A 14,572-nucleotide genomic window follows, 5' to 3' on the forward strand; every position below is an offset into this window, starting at 1 on the left:
CCCCTCCTGTGGGTCAAGACCTCTACCTTTCTCTGGGCTGGACAACAGTCTGTTCTCTCACCTGCTCCTGTTCTGCCCACGTGATAGTCACGTTCCATTTTCCCCACTTCTGCCAAAGTTAGTAACACATATGTTATACATACACACACATATATATAATGCAAATTTGACTAAGCCACTCTCCTAATTAAAACCCACTAGTGGGGGTCAGCTCGGTGGCGCAGCGGTTAAGTGCACATGTTGCGCTTCTCAGTGGCCCAGGGTTCACCGGTTCGGATCCCAGGTGTGGATGTGGCACCGCTTGGCAAGTCTGCTGTGGTAGGCGTCCCACATATAAAGTAAAGGAAGATGGGCACGGATGTTAGCTCAGGGCCAGGATTCCTCAGCAAAAAAGAGGAGAACTGGCAGTAGTTAGCTCAGGGCTAATCTTCCTCAAAAAAAAAACAAAAAACCCACCACTAGTGCATCTTTATAACTATAGTGTTTACTAAGTTCTCTATTTTGACCCAGTTATCATAACCAGAAATCTAAGTTCATCCTACAGTATTAACCCAGGATGCATTCTTACATTTTCTATTGTCTTCTATTTCATTTGAAATTAGAAAACAAAAAACCCAAGAAACTAGTCTTTACTGATTTTCAGACCCACAAATAGACTGTGGGTCACAAATGTAAAAACACTCACCTACAGGCTGAAGCCCATCCTGAGGCCCACCTCAACCCATCGTTGCCCTTTTCCTGACAACCTAGAGAGGCGCTTCTGTTGTCACGGAAGGCTCAGCTCACAAACGGCACCCTCTACAGGGGACCGGTAGAAATAAGGGGTGAATTGCAAACTTTAAATGTTTCAAGTCACCTGAAGGGAGGATCACTAATTAACTAGAAAAGCATAGAAGGGTTGTCAGAAAGGAGGCTCTCAAGAGGCTGCAGGGGCCTCTTCTCCTTGGTCCCCCACTCAGAGGGGCCCCAGTAAAGTTCCACCAGGCGCAGTGTTAGTACAACAGATTTCCACAACAAAAGTCTATGGAAAGTAAAAACAAAACAAGAGGAAAAAATGATCTAGAGTCTTGTTGGAAGGCTCACAATTGCTGCTTCACATCTAATAACTCAATTTGAAGTGGACCCGGGAGCAGGCGGGACCAATTAAAACGGAACTGCAATACGTGGAATGCAATGTTCCAAAATCAACGGCAATTCCTCAAAGAATTTTCCCAGAAGTTACTTGAATCCCAATATAACAGAAGTAAAAAGTTTCCCAATGCCTAGAGCATAAGATGGAAAGTGGGGATCATAAGTTTTCTATGAATTATGAAGGTAAGTTCCATCATCAGGAAAATGGCTTTACAGTAAGAACATTTACAGAAAATAATGCGGCAACATCATCAAGAGTATTTCTTCTAACTTTGCACTTTTTTCAACGTAATTATAAATCATTTCTACTATGGTTAAATCAAAAGTATTTTTATTCCTTGAAAAGTCCTAATTAAATGCAGATGATATTCAAGAATACTTATTGAGATAAAATCTATATCCCATCTATTGAGCCTCTTGAAATTTAGTTACCAAAATTTTATATCCTAAAACATAAATAATTTTAAATTATTTGTGATTGTATATAATAGACAAACTATAAGCATTTAAACGGTTTATTTAATTTCAGTCTTTGTCAGTGTTAATAAAAACTTGTCACAGCAAAAGAATTACAAAAATTTATTCTCATAGCCTTTTGACAATTTTATCACTATTTTGCTTTTACTTCAAAGAATTCTCAGATAGCTAAAGAAATCCATGGAATATCAGTCTTAGGACACATTTCTTCAAAGGCTTTTGCTGAAAACCTTGGAAGGAGGCATTTCCCCCGGTAGTAACTACTTGGCTGTGGTGGTTATGCCAAGAGCATGGCTGCTGAGACATTTCAGGCAATGTTTCATCTTCCTTACCAGAAGCATAATTCTATTCAGAAGACTGAATATATCCTGTTACTCTGCAGAATTCTAAAGTCTTTACATTTTATCTCATCAAAATTCACACTCGAAACTCAGAGCTGATTCATTTAGCTTCCTCTCCACTTCATGCTTCCTCTTGGGTTGGTCCTTTAACTCTTCACTAGCAACTACACTGGAGGTTGAAATAATGAAAATGTAACTAGATGGGCAATCACTCCTTTAGATTGTCCATTACCTTTAAGTAACGTGGCGTGAGGGTGGACAGCAGACTACCCATGCATGTCCCTTATTTACACGCTCCTCCCCCCTCCTCCCTCTGTCTCCCCCATACTCGTCCCTCCTCCCTTCTCCTCCTCCTCCCCTCTCCTCCCCTCTATCTACCTGCTCTCCCTACTTCCCTGAAATCTTAGGGTCCAGCTCACATCCAAAAGGTACAGAACTGCTGCCACCCTAGAACCCTAAAAACGTGTCCTTTTCCTCTAATTGGCTTCAGGCTTCCAATATGGCATTAGAAACATCACTTAACAAGATACTTAGTCCAGAGCTCATTTTTCATGTTACTTTTATCTAATTCAAGGGTAGCCTTATAAGGAACATACATCAGAGTAGCAGAGTATTACACCCACATGCAATGTGAATTAATAACTCCATACGCAGTGACCGTAAAAGAGACGACATTTTCAGTCAATAAAACCAATGCCATACTCACGGTGGTGGTTGGTGGGGCTGGTTTTCAGCATTTCTCGGTGTTTTGCAGGCAGCAGGCTTCGCCATGTCCCTGACAACACACCTGGGGCGCATGATAGACAGCACAACGCACTATTAATTATAAAACGGGTAGAACACATCTAGAAATTAAACACGGCACTGAAAACACAGTCTAAGGGAAACCTCCACAAGCCCCTTCAGTGTCAGCCTGGAGCCCTGGAAAAGCCCTTCGAGGTGGAAATATTTGACTCAGGCTTCCAAGAGCTCAGTTACACCCAAATAAAATCTGTGCTAGCCTCTGGATCTGATTTTCCTTTTAGCACCAATGAAATGACTGCCAGCCGCTTTCCCCATAGAAGAAATGCTACCAAAATCTTTGGCCTCACCATATGAAGACATCTAAAAGCTTAAAAATGGAAACGGCTGTTGTGTTGATACCCTACAAGAGGGGCAGGATTTTCTGTGGCTTTGGCTATTTTACCAAAAGATATGGACTGTTGTTTCATGATTCATCACCACACAGGTCCCTGTCTTTAAGCAAAAAGAGGCCTTATTGGCCTCAAGGCAGACCCCGTGGACAAAATCTCCTTCAAGCTAAGAAAAGAGGAAGAGTTAGAAGGAAATATTCATATATAAACTATGTGTGTGTGTGTAAAATAAATAAAGAAGATACCTCCAAAATGTGAAAAAAAAAATAGTCAAAGGTCTTTGTGCCTTTGGTCTTCTACCATAGAATAAAGATGGGTGCAGAGGGTGGATGGACAACGTCCCAAAGCCCAAGGGCAGAGGAGGAGTTAGACACCCTCACCCTCCTGTCGACAGGGCTTAGGGAGCATCTGAGAGAGTTGTCAGCAGAAGTCAGAAACACTCCCATCCGAGGCTGACTTGGACAGCTTAGATACACCTCCACCTAAGAAGCTTTGAACAAGCACTGCCCTGGACAGCGAAGCCTTGGTCCTAAACCCGAGACCCCACGTCTGAGACCACTATACGGAAACGCCCCTAGGACCCAGGATTCTCAAGCAGGAACCAGGTTCTTAGCAGTCCCAGAGGCTTCTTGGAGGTGTGACTACACTGCCAATATTAAGGCCAGTCGTGCTATTCAGACGTGGGTGGCTGGCGAGGCAGTGGCAGATAAACTGCTTCCCAGAGCTAATAGCTGCATGGCAAAATTCTCCACTTCTGAAAGAAATGGTACAGGAAGACATGGACACAACGCACAGAAACGTGCACACACACACTGCTCATTCCAAACAAAGGCAGGGACGACTTAGAGACCGATGTGTAACGTGACAAGGAAAGAACGCTGGGCCATTTCAAGGCCTCAGCCTTCCTCCTGGGAGAAAAGGGAGCAAGTGGGACTTGTGGAGACCAATGCTCAGCTCTTGATGGACTGGTCAAGAGATGGAGTCAAAAGCATCCACAGGAACACGAACCTGTGCTCGTTCCAGGCTCACAGGAGGAGAAGGCACCAGGGTTAAGAACATTCAAGAAGACAGGTGTCAGGGAGGAGCAATATCCCAGGATGGATCTCTGAGTTCGGCAATTGTAACCTAACTCACACACAGTACAGTGCCTGGGAAGTTAAATTTCACAGAACTGGAAAATCTTTAGCAATTCTCACTCAACTAAAAATAGCACCCACAGCATGCTTAGTCTACATGCACTGGTTTGTGAAAATATTGGAAATAGCACCAACTTTGGAAAAATTTCTGAAGAATTATATCTATGAGAAGCCACAGGTAAACTTCTGTCTTAGTCCATTTCTTTCTCTCCCTAAAGTTTCATGTATTTATGCAAAGCTTTGAAATAAAAGAAATCTATCACTTAAGACTTTCCATTAAATATGCTTTTGAGTGACTCTTTTCTAATAAATGTGGACTATCAGCCAGCACTAAGGGTAGGCTTCTCAGGACACTTCTGTTTTGAGTGGAAGAGCAGGTCTACCTAAGGAAACTCTCTGATCTGAAGCGCCCAGTGGTCTCAGCTTAAAATTACGACAGCTGACATACCACTTCAGTCTGTACGGGCCAGAGAACCTGTCAAATAAAAGCTCTACTCGCATTTCTGAACCTTAAAATTTTATTAGATAATAAAAATAAGCACATCCATATTTAAAAACAGTATATTTAGAACTAACTTAAATATGTTTAATTTATTTAAAATATACTTACTTCTATTAATATACTTTAATCAATTTATTGAAAAACAACATATTTTTCATATTAACATATCCTGACCACAGGCCTAGATGATACAGCTAGCTATTTAATCTGTGTTTTCAGGGGAAAAGCTATTTGTTTCAGATTGCTACTTATTCAACCAGTTTGAGGGGACTCTCTAAACTACGGTAACACATACTCCTACATTTTTTAATTTGACTTCTTTTTAGGTGAAATTTCTGCCAGGTATAAGAAAGCAAACATAAAAAGCTTGTGCTCAGATAGATACATAAAAAAATTTTAATACACTCATAAGATTTTTGTTAGCCTGCACGCATTAACATTTCTTTAAAACTGTAATTGAATTGTTGTGTCTCACACATCAGTTTGGAGAGAGAAACCATAATGATTTTGACAGTTCTAACCTGTCGAAATCGTTCAGCCTGGCACTTTCCATTATCTGCCATGCACCAAACTTATAAAAACATAGATCCCTCACACTTTAAGAAACACAACAATGATATCTTAGCGTGCTGTGGCTGCTAAGGGTCTTTCTCTTCCTAGGATTTATTCCTTCAGTCAGACACAAGGAGCCACAACGCTGCCCCATGCTGACTGCCCGGAATCACTGTGGATCAAGAAACCAGGAGTCCCGGGCGTGTGACTTATTCTTTGCCACGTCCTTAATGACCCAGGGATTCAGGTATGGACTCTGAGCAGCCTTCAAACTGCCCTGCAGGTTTCCTCATCACTCCGCATCACTTAAGATGAATGCAAACGAGATACTCCGCCCCCGGACGCCCCTCCCGACTCCGCCCTCGGACCCTCTCCCGACTCCGCCCAAGGACGCCCCTCCCGACTCCGCCCCCGGACGCCCCTCCCGACTCCGCCCCCGGACGCCCCTCCCGACTCCGCCCTCGGACCCCTCTCCCGACTCCGCCCAAGGACGCCCCTCCCGACTCCTCCCCCGGACCCCTCTCCCGACTCCGCCCTCGGACACCCCTCCCGACTCCTCCCCTGGACCCCTCTCCCGACTCCGCCCTCGGACACCCCTCCCGACTCCTCCCCCGGACCCCTCTCCCGACTCCTCCCCCGGACCCCTCTCCCGACTCCTCCCCCGGACCCCTCTCCCGACTCCGCCCTTGGACGCCCCTCCCGACTCCTCCCCCGGACGCCTCTCCCGACTCCGCCCTCGGACACCCCTCCCGACTCCTCCCCTGGACCCCTCTCCCGACTCCGCCCTCGGACGCCCCTCCCGAATCCGTTCCGGGACGCCCCTTCCGACTCCGCCCCCAGACGCCCTCCAACCCCGCCCCTCGCTGCCGGGTCATGAATGGCTGCAATCAATGCAGGCACGCAGCCCAAGCACCGGCTCAGCCTCTCAGCCTCTTCCCCGCCCTACAGGGAGAAGCTGCATTGCACAAGCCCGCCAATGAGGCAGTAAGTAGAAAGGCTGTCCTCTCACAAACAGGAATTAAACGTGCACCCAGACACTTAGAGTACGTGAATTAGAAATTCTAAAGGCCTTCAAAAAACACAATTGACATAATTGCTTTTATCTCTTTTGAGGATCCATTTTGGTGCCTGCAATCACTAGCCACCCACCTCTGGCTCCTCCACCTGCAAAAAACCCCCAAAACCTACTGTTTTTTGAAAATTTATCTCAATTGGAACCTAACCTAGATTGTTTTGTTTTTCATGACTAATGTTAGGAAACTGGTTACTGTGCACTAAGCTGCCAAGGAGATGAGGACGAGTTTACAATTTTGTTCTCAATCTTTTGGTTTCTGAGTTGTACGGATGTTGCTCTGTCATCAGTAGCGATAACAGTGACATCCCAACAGCCGTGGGGAAGGTGTCTGGTCTTCCTCGTCCAGGCCTGCCCCGGCCTGCACCTGTCATCAGAGACCTGGGCAGTTAAAATAATGCGAGGTCGAGAAAGTGAGACATTCTTCAAATATTGTCTTCTGATTGCTGACCACTGATTAAAAATGCATAGAAACAAGGAAAAGTAGACAAGAAGAGACCTCAGAGGCTCTGGAGCAGCCATTTTCTTCTACACCTCTCGTTCAGTGCCTCAAACCCCTCCTCACAGGGCGCGAGACAAAAGAACCTAAAATATACGCTAAATTCCCACCTACAACCCGACCCTCCCTTCACTCCAGACATCCAACTGCCTCCTCAACACCGTCACCTGTATTTCTAATAAACCTCTCAAAATCAACATTTCCATCGTGGAATTCCACGTCTTTCCCGGCAAAACCTGATGCTGCAGCAGCCACCTCCATCTTGACCGACTGCAAACACATTTCCCTGCCTGCTAATGCTAAAAACTTTAGACGCCATTCCTCTTTTCTCACACACTTCCCATCCAATCCACCAGGCGGGTTCTACTTCCAAGCCATGTGCAGAATCCGACCATTGCTCCCCTCCCCCACCATCGCCACCCTGTCCTGGGCTAGGCTCACCTCCACCTGAGATTGCCACAGGAGAGCTGTAACTGGGTCCAGACGTTTGCCCTGCTCCTCGGGTCTATTCTCAACACAACAGCCAGAGTGACTCCTGAGAGATGAATCAGATCATGACGCCTCTGCTCTAAATCTTGTAAGGGGCCCCCCCTACTCATGATAAAAGGCAGAGTCCTTAGAATCCAGTCCGCCTCCCGTGATTCTCAGAGCTCATCTCCCGCTACTCGCCCCACCTGCCCACGCTGCTCCAGCCACAGCGGCCTCCTTGCTGGTCTTCTGCAAACAACCAGGCACCATCTTGCCTTGGGGCCTTTGCACCGCATTCCTCCTCGTGTCTAGAATGCCCTTTCCCGATAGTGATATGACTAATCCCCTTGCTCCTTCAAGTCTTTGCTAAAATGTCAGTTGTTGATGGCTCCTGCCCTGATTATCCTCCTCCCTGCTACAATCTGTGCCCCCCACACCACATACTTGCAGTGCTCTTAGCTTGCTGCGCTACTTACTAAAACTTACTGCCTCCCACTGCTGAGACAGGACCTGCTCAAGAGGAAGAATCTGCTTGGTTCACTGACATATGCCAAGAGCCCAGAACAGTGCCTGACACAATAGTCACTCACCCACATATTTGTAATATGAATGAATAAGACAAAAAGGACAAAAAGCTGTAGATTTCAAACTTGAGTAACTTAACATGTTAAAACATAGTGATTTAGAATGGATTCTAGGTAAAATTTTTGTTTTTGCAATAATGGGTATTTCTATAAAATATATACAAAAGATAAATTAATTTACAAACAACAAGTTTTATAATTTGAATCACTCCACTAAATTTGTTTTTATATGGTTTGAGTAAGGTTCACTCTCTTTCTGAACAAGAAAAAAGGTATTTCTCAGCATAGGACTCATTTGGTGGAAAAGACTCTTTAATGCCCCATTATTGCTTTGACCCAGTGAGATGCTATTTAACATCTAGCGTACTGATATTTTATCAAGTAAAACTTTAAAATAATTGTATAGGAGGCACTTTCTTAATAGCAAAGAGAAAAAATTAATCCCCTTCTCTTCAGATTTTTTTTAAACAGGGTAGGAAAATAAGAACTCCTATTTATTTAAGATCTACTGTGCACCAAAATGTATACAGCAAATCTCATTTAATCTTCACACTACCCTACAAGAGATACGATTGTCCCATTGGACAGATGAAGAAACTGCAGATCTGAGATTAAATTATTTTCTTAATGGTAAGTGGCAAGTGTTGATGTTTTAAGAAGCCAAGATTTGTATCAAGGTTTATTTGGCATCAAAGCTGATACCCCTTTCATCATTCCAAGCTGCCTCCTGACATTAATACTTAAGACATGAATGGAAACTAATAAAAATCAGTCATGAAGTTAGAGTCCAATCTCAGAAATGTTTCAATACCATTGATTTCATGATACAGGCACAGTGTTGAAACTATTCAAATAACCACACATAACTGAGTGTTCTTTAAAGATTATTCTAGAATCTCAGGACCATAGTCTCCAAATAGAACAGCAGGACAATGAGGACAGCAGGGTGTGGACCTGCTAAATTAGCTACATAGAGTGACCTTAAGACCAAGGGGAAAACTACAGAATGTGGAATGCAAGACCGCTCATCTGGTTCACAGAAAGAGCTGATGTAAGAAAAAGCATCAAGAAAGCTAAAAAGCTCAAAGATAATTTATTTGCAAGACAAATATAATGCCACTGATAAGACTCTCTTCAGATATATTTTTCAAAGGAGGTCTTCTATTTCCCTTCACAAAGAGTATGTGTGAATACTATTCTTGCACAAGAGGAAAGCTGAAAAATATTTTAAAAAATAAGTTTTAAAAAGTTGCATATTCACATCAATTGAACAGGCATAAATGAGCACGTGACTGTCACTCTCAAGATGCAGATGGAGCAGAGAAAATTCTGCACCAGCAGGAGGGTGAGCACTGGTATTTTGAAAGGCCAGATGCACTGACCTCAAGTCATCAGGGCCTATTACGTCTCTGACATGCATTCAGGGAAGCTTCAAAAGCTACAGAAGAGTAATTTTTATTTTACAAAAGACGCAGAGGACACGTGAAGTAGGATTCTCTCTCTAGGGAAAGGGACGCAAGCTGGGCATTTTTCACTGTGAGTGATGAGGACTCTGAACCTCCCCTGAAGTGGCCAGGGAGTTATTCACAAAACCAGACAAAAAACTATAGGATTCTAAAATAAAGCTGATAACAAGATAAAGGTACAGTACAGAGATTAGTGGGTGATTTTAAATTTTGGAAAAATCAATATTTCAAAGACTGTAAGAAAGAAAATAATAGGTAGGAAGTCAAGTCCTGGGTTTCTGGATTATTCAAACCTGCCCTGTTCATCATCCCCGCCACTCTGGAACACTAGCAGGCTTGCCTCTACAAGATCCTCGCATCATTCCCGACACTGCAGCAAATGAGCAATTAACCTCTTTTTATGCAAGCTACCATTTTTGTTAACACAATCAGTTTTTTCCTCCATCCACCAATTTTTGAAACATTACACCAACCTGTGGATTTATATCTGCTGCCTTTCCCCACACAGGGTCCTGTTGACATCTTTCTACTTACTGACCCGCGTGCATTTGCCAAAAGCCCCCTGCTGCCTGCAAAACACAACAGAGCTATGAAAAACTCCACAGCATCAGAATTCCCTGCCACTAAACCTGCATGAGAGACCTTCTCTTCACTCCATAGAGGGGAAATCTTCCAAGAAGATTCTCTCAGGATAACAGTCCATGAGATTCATTTTGGAAAGGTTTTGGAGAGTGAACATCATCTCTCCACCTCTCCTCATGTTTCCCCCTCAGCTCCTGGAGGCAGAAACTTTTGCTCAAAACCCCTTCCCCACTCCTACCCCAGTCAGGGCTGCAGGAGGTGTGAGGGAGCTCTCTCCTCCCAACCACTGTCCACCAATAGTCACGTTTCCCTGGAGAGACGGGGTACCAATTTCTTCTTGGGAGTACAATTCATCGTTTCAAAAATCACTTGATATCTGTGAAGTACTTTGTTTTGAGCAAATAAATTATTGCATTGTCATTCAACTTTTAGCAAGAGGCACACGTCTGTAACTGAATATTTCGAGTTGTTAGCACCTCGCACTCCCATGCCACATTTCAGTGTTGCAGGAGAATAATGGATAGCTGTCAGACAATGGTTATCTACAGTCTAGATGTCCAGGGTAAAGAACGGCATTTGGTAGAAGAGAGAGATGAATGGTATTTGTACAGATTATTGCCAGAACTGTTTTGCAACTAACAATTTTTCTGCTTTTTATTTGTAACACAAAACCATAAATCCTTGAGTAACGATTTTAGGGTAGTTCTACATATCTAAGTGTGCCTTTTCTCTGCAAGCATTCATTCTCCTCCGTCATCGGGGAGCCAGATAGCTAAACAGATTATCTACTAAGAGGTCTATAATAGTTCCTTGGTGGGATTTAAGTGGATTTTAAATAGATAAAATAAAATGAGAAAATGAAACTTGGAGAAGCATTAATGAAATATTTCAGGCATTGCTTTCCATTAATTGTAACTGCTTTGTCAACTCACTCACCTGCCGAGAAAGTTAGAGAGAGACTGGAACCAATCAGGTCTTAAAGGACGTTGTGCACGGACTATGACTTGTTCATAAATATCCAAGTACTGTATAAGACATATATGCTATTCATCTTCTATTGTAAGTAAATATTGTTTATTTTGTCAAGAAGCTACAATGATTCTTTTACCTAACCTATGACAAAAGAATGAAATCAAATAATTTTGACTCTTCAATGGAAACTTTAATACCTGAGTTTGATTGCTTCTTTGTCTTAATATTTTTTGCTTTCAGAGTGAGAAAAACAAAAATCTTGTAAATAACTTTTTTTAATTCCCTTCATCCAAACTGATGAAAATATGAACAGATATTTAGGAAAATACTGATGAAAGGTGTGATATTTGAAAGCTAATCCAGTGCATAGGACTGCTCACCTTACCTCTCACTGACAAGGCTGGATATTCTCCAAGCCGTCTGCTCTCCCTCTTGACTTGGTAGGACTGTCATTCTTGAGGCTTCAGATGGGCTGATGGTTCCTAAATTGTCATTTCCAGACTTCGCCTCCCATTCTCTGTCAGGTCTTAAAACAGTATCTATCTAAAAACCTTACTAACAACTGAGCTTAACAGACTAAAATACTGAACTCATTATTCCTCCTCCTCTCACGCTTAAACACCTCCCAAATTCTACACAGCAGTCAATTAAATCTCCTCAGGATGTTCATAACCTTGATGCCACCACGACCTCTCACTTTCCACAATGGCCAACAAATCATTGAGTCCTGTGGCAACTCCTTTAAAGGATCTCTTGAAATTTCCCTTTCTCATTTATGTCTACACTTCCAAATTCATTTTCTCTCTTGAATGAACTGCCAGAGTAGTCTTTCTCAAGTTCCATTCTCTCCTATTCACAGATTCTACAAAAAGGCTTCACATACCCCACTATATAAACACATTCACAGCTGTCTCTTTCCAGGGTATTTCATCTACAAACTCCCTCCTTCTCTAACCTCTTCCTCTTAATGCCTAACCTAGCCCATTCTCAAGTCAAGTAAATCTATTTCAAATTTTTAGAACATAATTTTGTCATATTCATCTCCATTCCATTTGCCATTTTTCTTATTTAAAATTATCTGCCTCCTTTTCCCTCTCTGTTAATTTTTAGTTCTTTCAAAATTCAACTCAAATGTACTGAACTCCAGGAAGCTTTCCAGGCTAAGGACTCTCATTACTCCTTCACCAATATCTTCTGAAAAATTGTCCTTATATAGGCATGAAAGACTTTGTTTAATAGTTATAGCCCAAGTACTGGGAAGAAGTTCAAAAAATGTCTGCTCTGGGTATAGTACATGAAATGGAAGCATGTCGCAAAGACCAGGCTGGGAAGCCCTGATGATTATGACATCTTTGTGATCAATGAGCAACTATTTATAGGACACCTGCTGTGTGCCATGCAAGGTCATGATCACAACCTGATATGAAGTCAGTCTGTCCATCAGTAATGGTGGTAACAACAACAACAACTTACATCTATTGAGCATTTGTCACATGGTAGGGACTTTGTTAAGCTCTTGACCTGCATTAACTCATTTGATGCTCACAACAACTCCATGTGGAAGGCAGGTGAAACAACAGCCACTCACCGAGTATTCATGAAGACTGCTCCGTGCAGCCTGCAACAGTATTAGTTCCACGAGCTGAACTCTATTGATATACCATTTCATTTCCTTGAAATCGCTTAAATTATTCCTTTTTTAATATAAAAAATTAATTATCTTCAAATACAGATAAAAATAACATGCTTAAGTGCAGGAATCTAGATTAATAATGCAATAAAGGCTGCCTCTTTTCCCACCAAAAATGTTAAATAAAGTTCATTTATTTTGAAGAACATAACTCTAGTCCACTATACTTTTAATGTGTATGTATACTGTCAGGTTACTTAGTGTTCCTGAAGGTCATAAAATAATCTTAATTACATTATCATAGATAACTAATGTTCACTTTGCTCTTCAGTATCACTTCCAGAGTTCCAGGTGGTCACTCCTGCGATTTACTTGGTATATGCTTCTTTCTTACGGATCCATGGGTATAGGATAACATTAGAAGTTTTCAAACTCTAAGACTGAAATTTGTCACCCTTTCCATCCAAGACACTAACCTTTTCTACAGCCTTCATGCTTCTGCTGTTGACAAATCAAAAGCCACAGAGAACTCACTAGCCTTCACTGAAGATTTCTGATTATTGGAAGAGTCTTTTTAAATGTTTACTGAAATCTGCCTCTAGGTAACTTCCACACCAGTCCTAACTCAGCCCTTGAAAAGCCATATGGAACAAGCTTGCTGCCTTTGAAGAAGATGCTTCTTCAGGGATGTGAATTCCTGTGTGCCCTGCATCCTCTCTCCTCTTTCTCACCAGTCCCTTGAGCATCTTTCATGAGGCATGTGCTCCAGAGACCTGCCCCTTCTAGCTGCTCTTCTTTTGGTTAACAGTTCTCTTAAAAGTCAACTCCCCTTCTTGTGCAATATTTTCACACTAAGTCCACAGGAAAGAATACAAACTCAAATTTTATAACCCTCTCTAATAGCCAAGTCACATAAAAAGGAAACTGAGAGAAGTGGCATTCAGGGGAAATTATCTCTGAGTGGCTTCCAAACCTGGTCATACGTCAGAATCATCTAAAAAGGTTTTTAAAGGAACAAATTTCTGGGTCTCAGCCCAAAATGACAGAGCTGGAGATCGGCTCCCAGGGACTTTCCTGATTAGCTTCCCGGGGTGATTCTAATACGTCCAGGCAGGTGTCTGGGAACTGCTGATGAAGAACGAGCCATTCATTCGCTCCACTGGACAGTCTGAGTCCCTTCCTCAGAGGAAGCTAAACCACATGAAGTTTCCCAACCTGGACCACATCATCAGAGTCCCTCATGAGATGGCTTCATGTCAACTGCATTTTAATGTCATGGCCTCAGCTTTTATGACGGGTCGGCACAAGAAACAGTGGCATGAAGACAGCTTCTCCATTTGCTGCGAAATACTGGTGAGGTCCTTGTCTCTTACATCAGTTTGAGTCCTTTCTATAAAACTCCACATGATTTTTTTTTCCAAATTTTAGCACCAAGAAAAATGTCATTTCTTGTTTATTACAAATATCTATCATTATTTCTTTCGGTCAGGGTTCCAAAGAAGCTCAGAGGAAATCTTAAAGTGTATCATAACAACTCTGTTAACATGGTAAGCATGTTTATAATCTCATTTTTTTCTTGATTATAAGTTTCAATTTCTATTTCGCTAATGTTTTATCTTGAACTCTTTTTGAGAAAAGCAAAACAGAATCATACAAAGAAAGAGAAAAGTTAAAGCTTTATCTCTTACAAGAAAAAATTAAAAGACTCGATTTTTCTTAAGTTTGAAGAATCTAAAATGCCTTACAGAGCATAGTCTGGCCTCTAGTATATGTTGGTAAATAATTATGATGATGATGACATCTCACTTAAGTTGAAATGTTATAGAAAATCAGCATTTCAGAAAGAACGTCTCCTGGAAACGCTCCATAGGAATTCAGTAATGTTATCACACAGAAGATAATGGTTTCATGATGAAAGAAATTAGGGAAACATTAAGTTAAACAGGTTGAGCAGGTTTTTTAACTGCATAACTTTTCAGAATCTTCAAAATGCTAGGCTTCATTGTTCACTTCTAAATAGAAGCATA

General features: G+C 42.1%; 1 protein-coding gene across 17 annotated transcripts in view; it reads right to left on the bottom strand.

Annotated features, from left to right (window-relative positions):
• RIMS1 (regulating synaptic membrane exocytosis 1) overlaps nucleotides 1-14,572 on the bottom strand; it is a 416,789-nt gene that overhangs the window by 338,384 nt on the left and 63,833 nt on the right. For all 17 annotated transcript variants that reach the window (XM_070514572.1, XM_044776986.2, XM_070514563.1 and 14 more), the window contains exon 2: nucleotides 2,656-2,736. In XM_070514572.1, coding sequence (XP_070370673.1) covers nucleotides 2,656-2,736 — 81 coding nt within the window. The remainder of the gene's footprint in view (nucleotides 1-2,655; nucleotides 2,737-14,572) is intronic.

Source organism: Equus asinus, chromosome 8, assembly GCF_041296235.1.
Source record: "Equus asinus isolate D_3611 breed Donkey chromosome 8, EquAss-T2T_v2, whole genome shotgun sequence".
NCBI classification, from domain to species: Eukaryota; Metazoa; Chordata; class Mammalia; order Perissodactyla; family Equidae; genus Equus; species Equus asinus.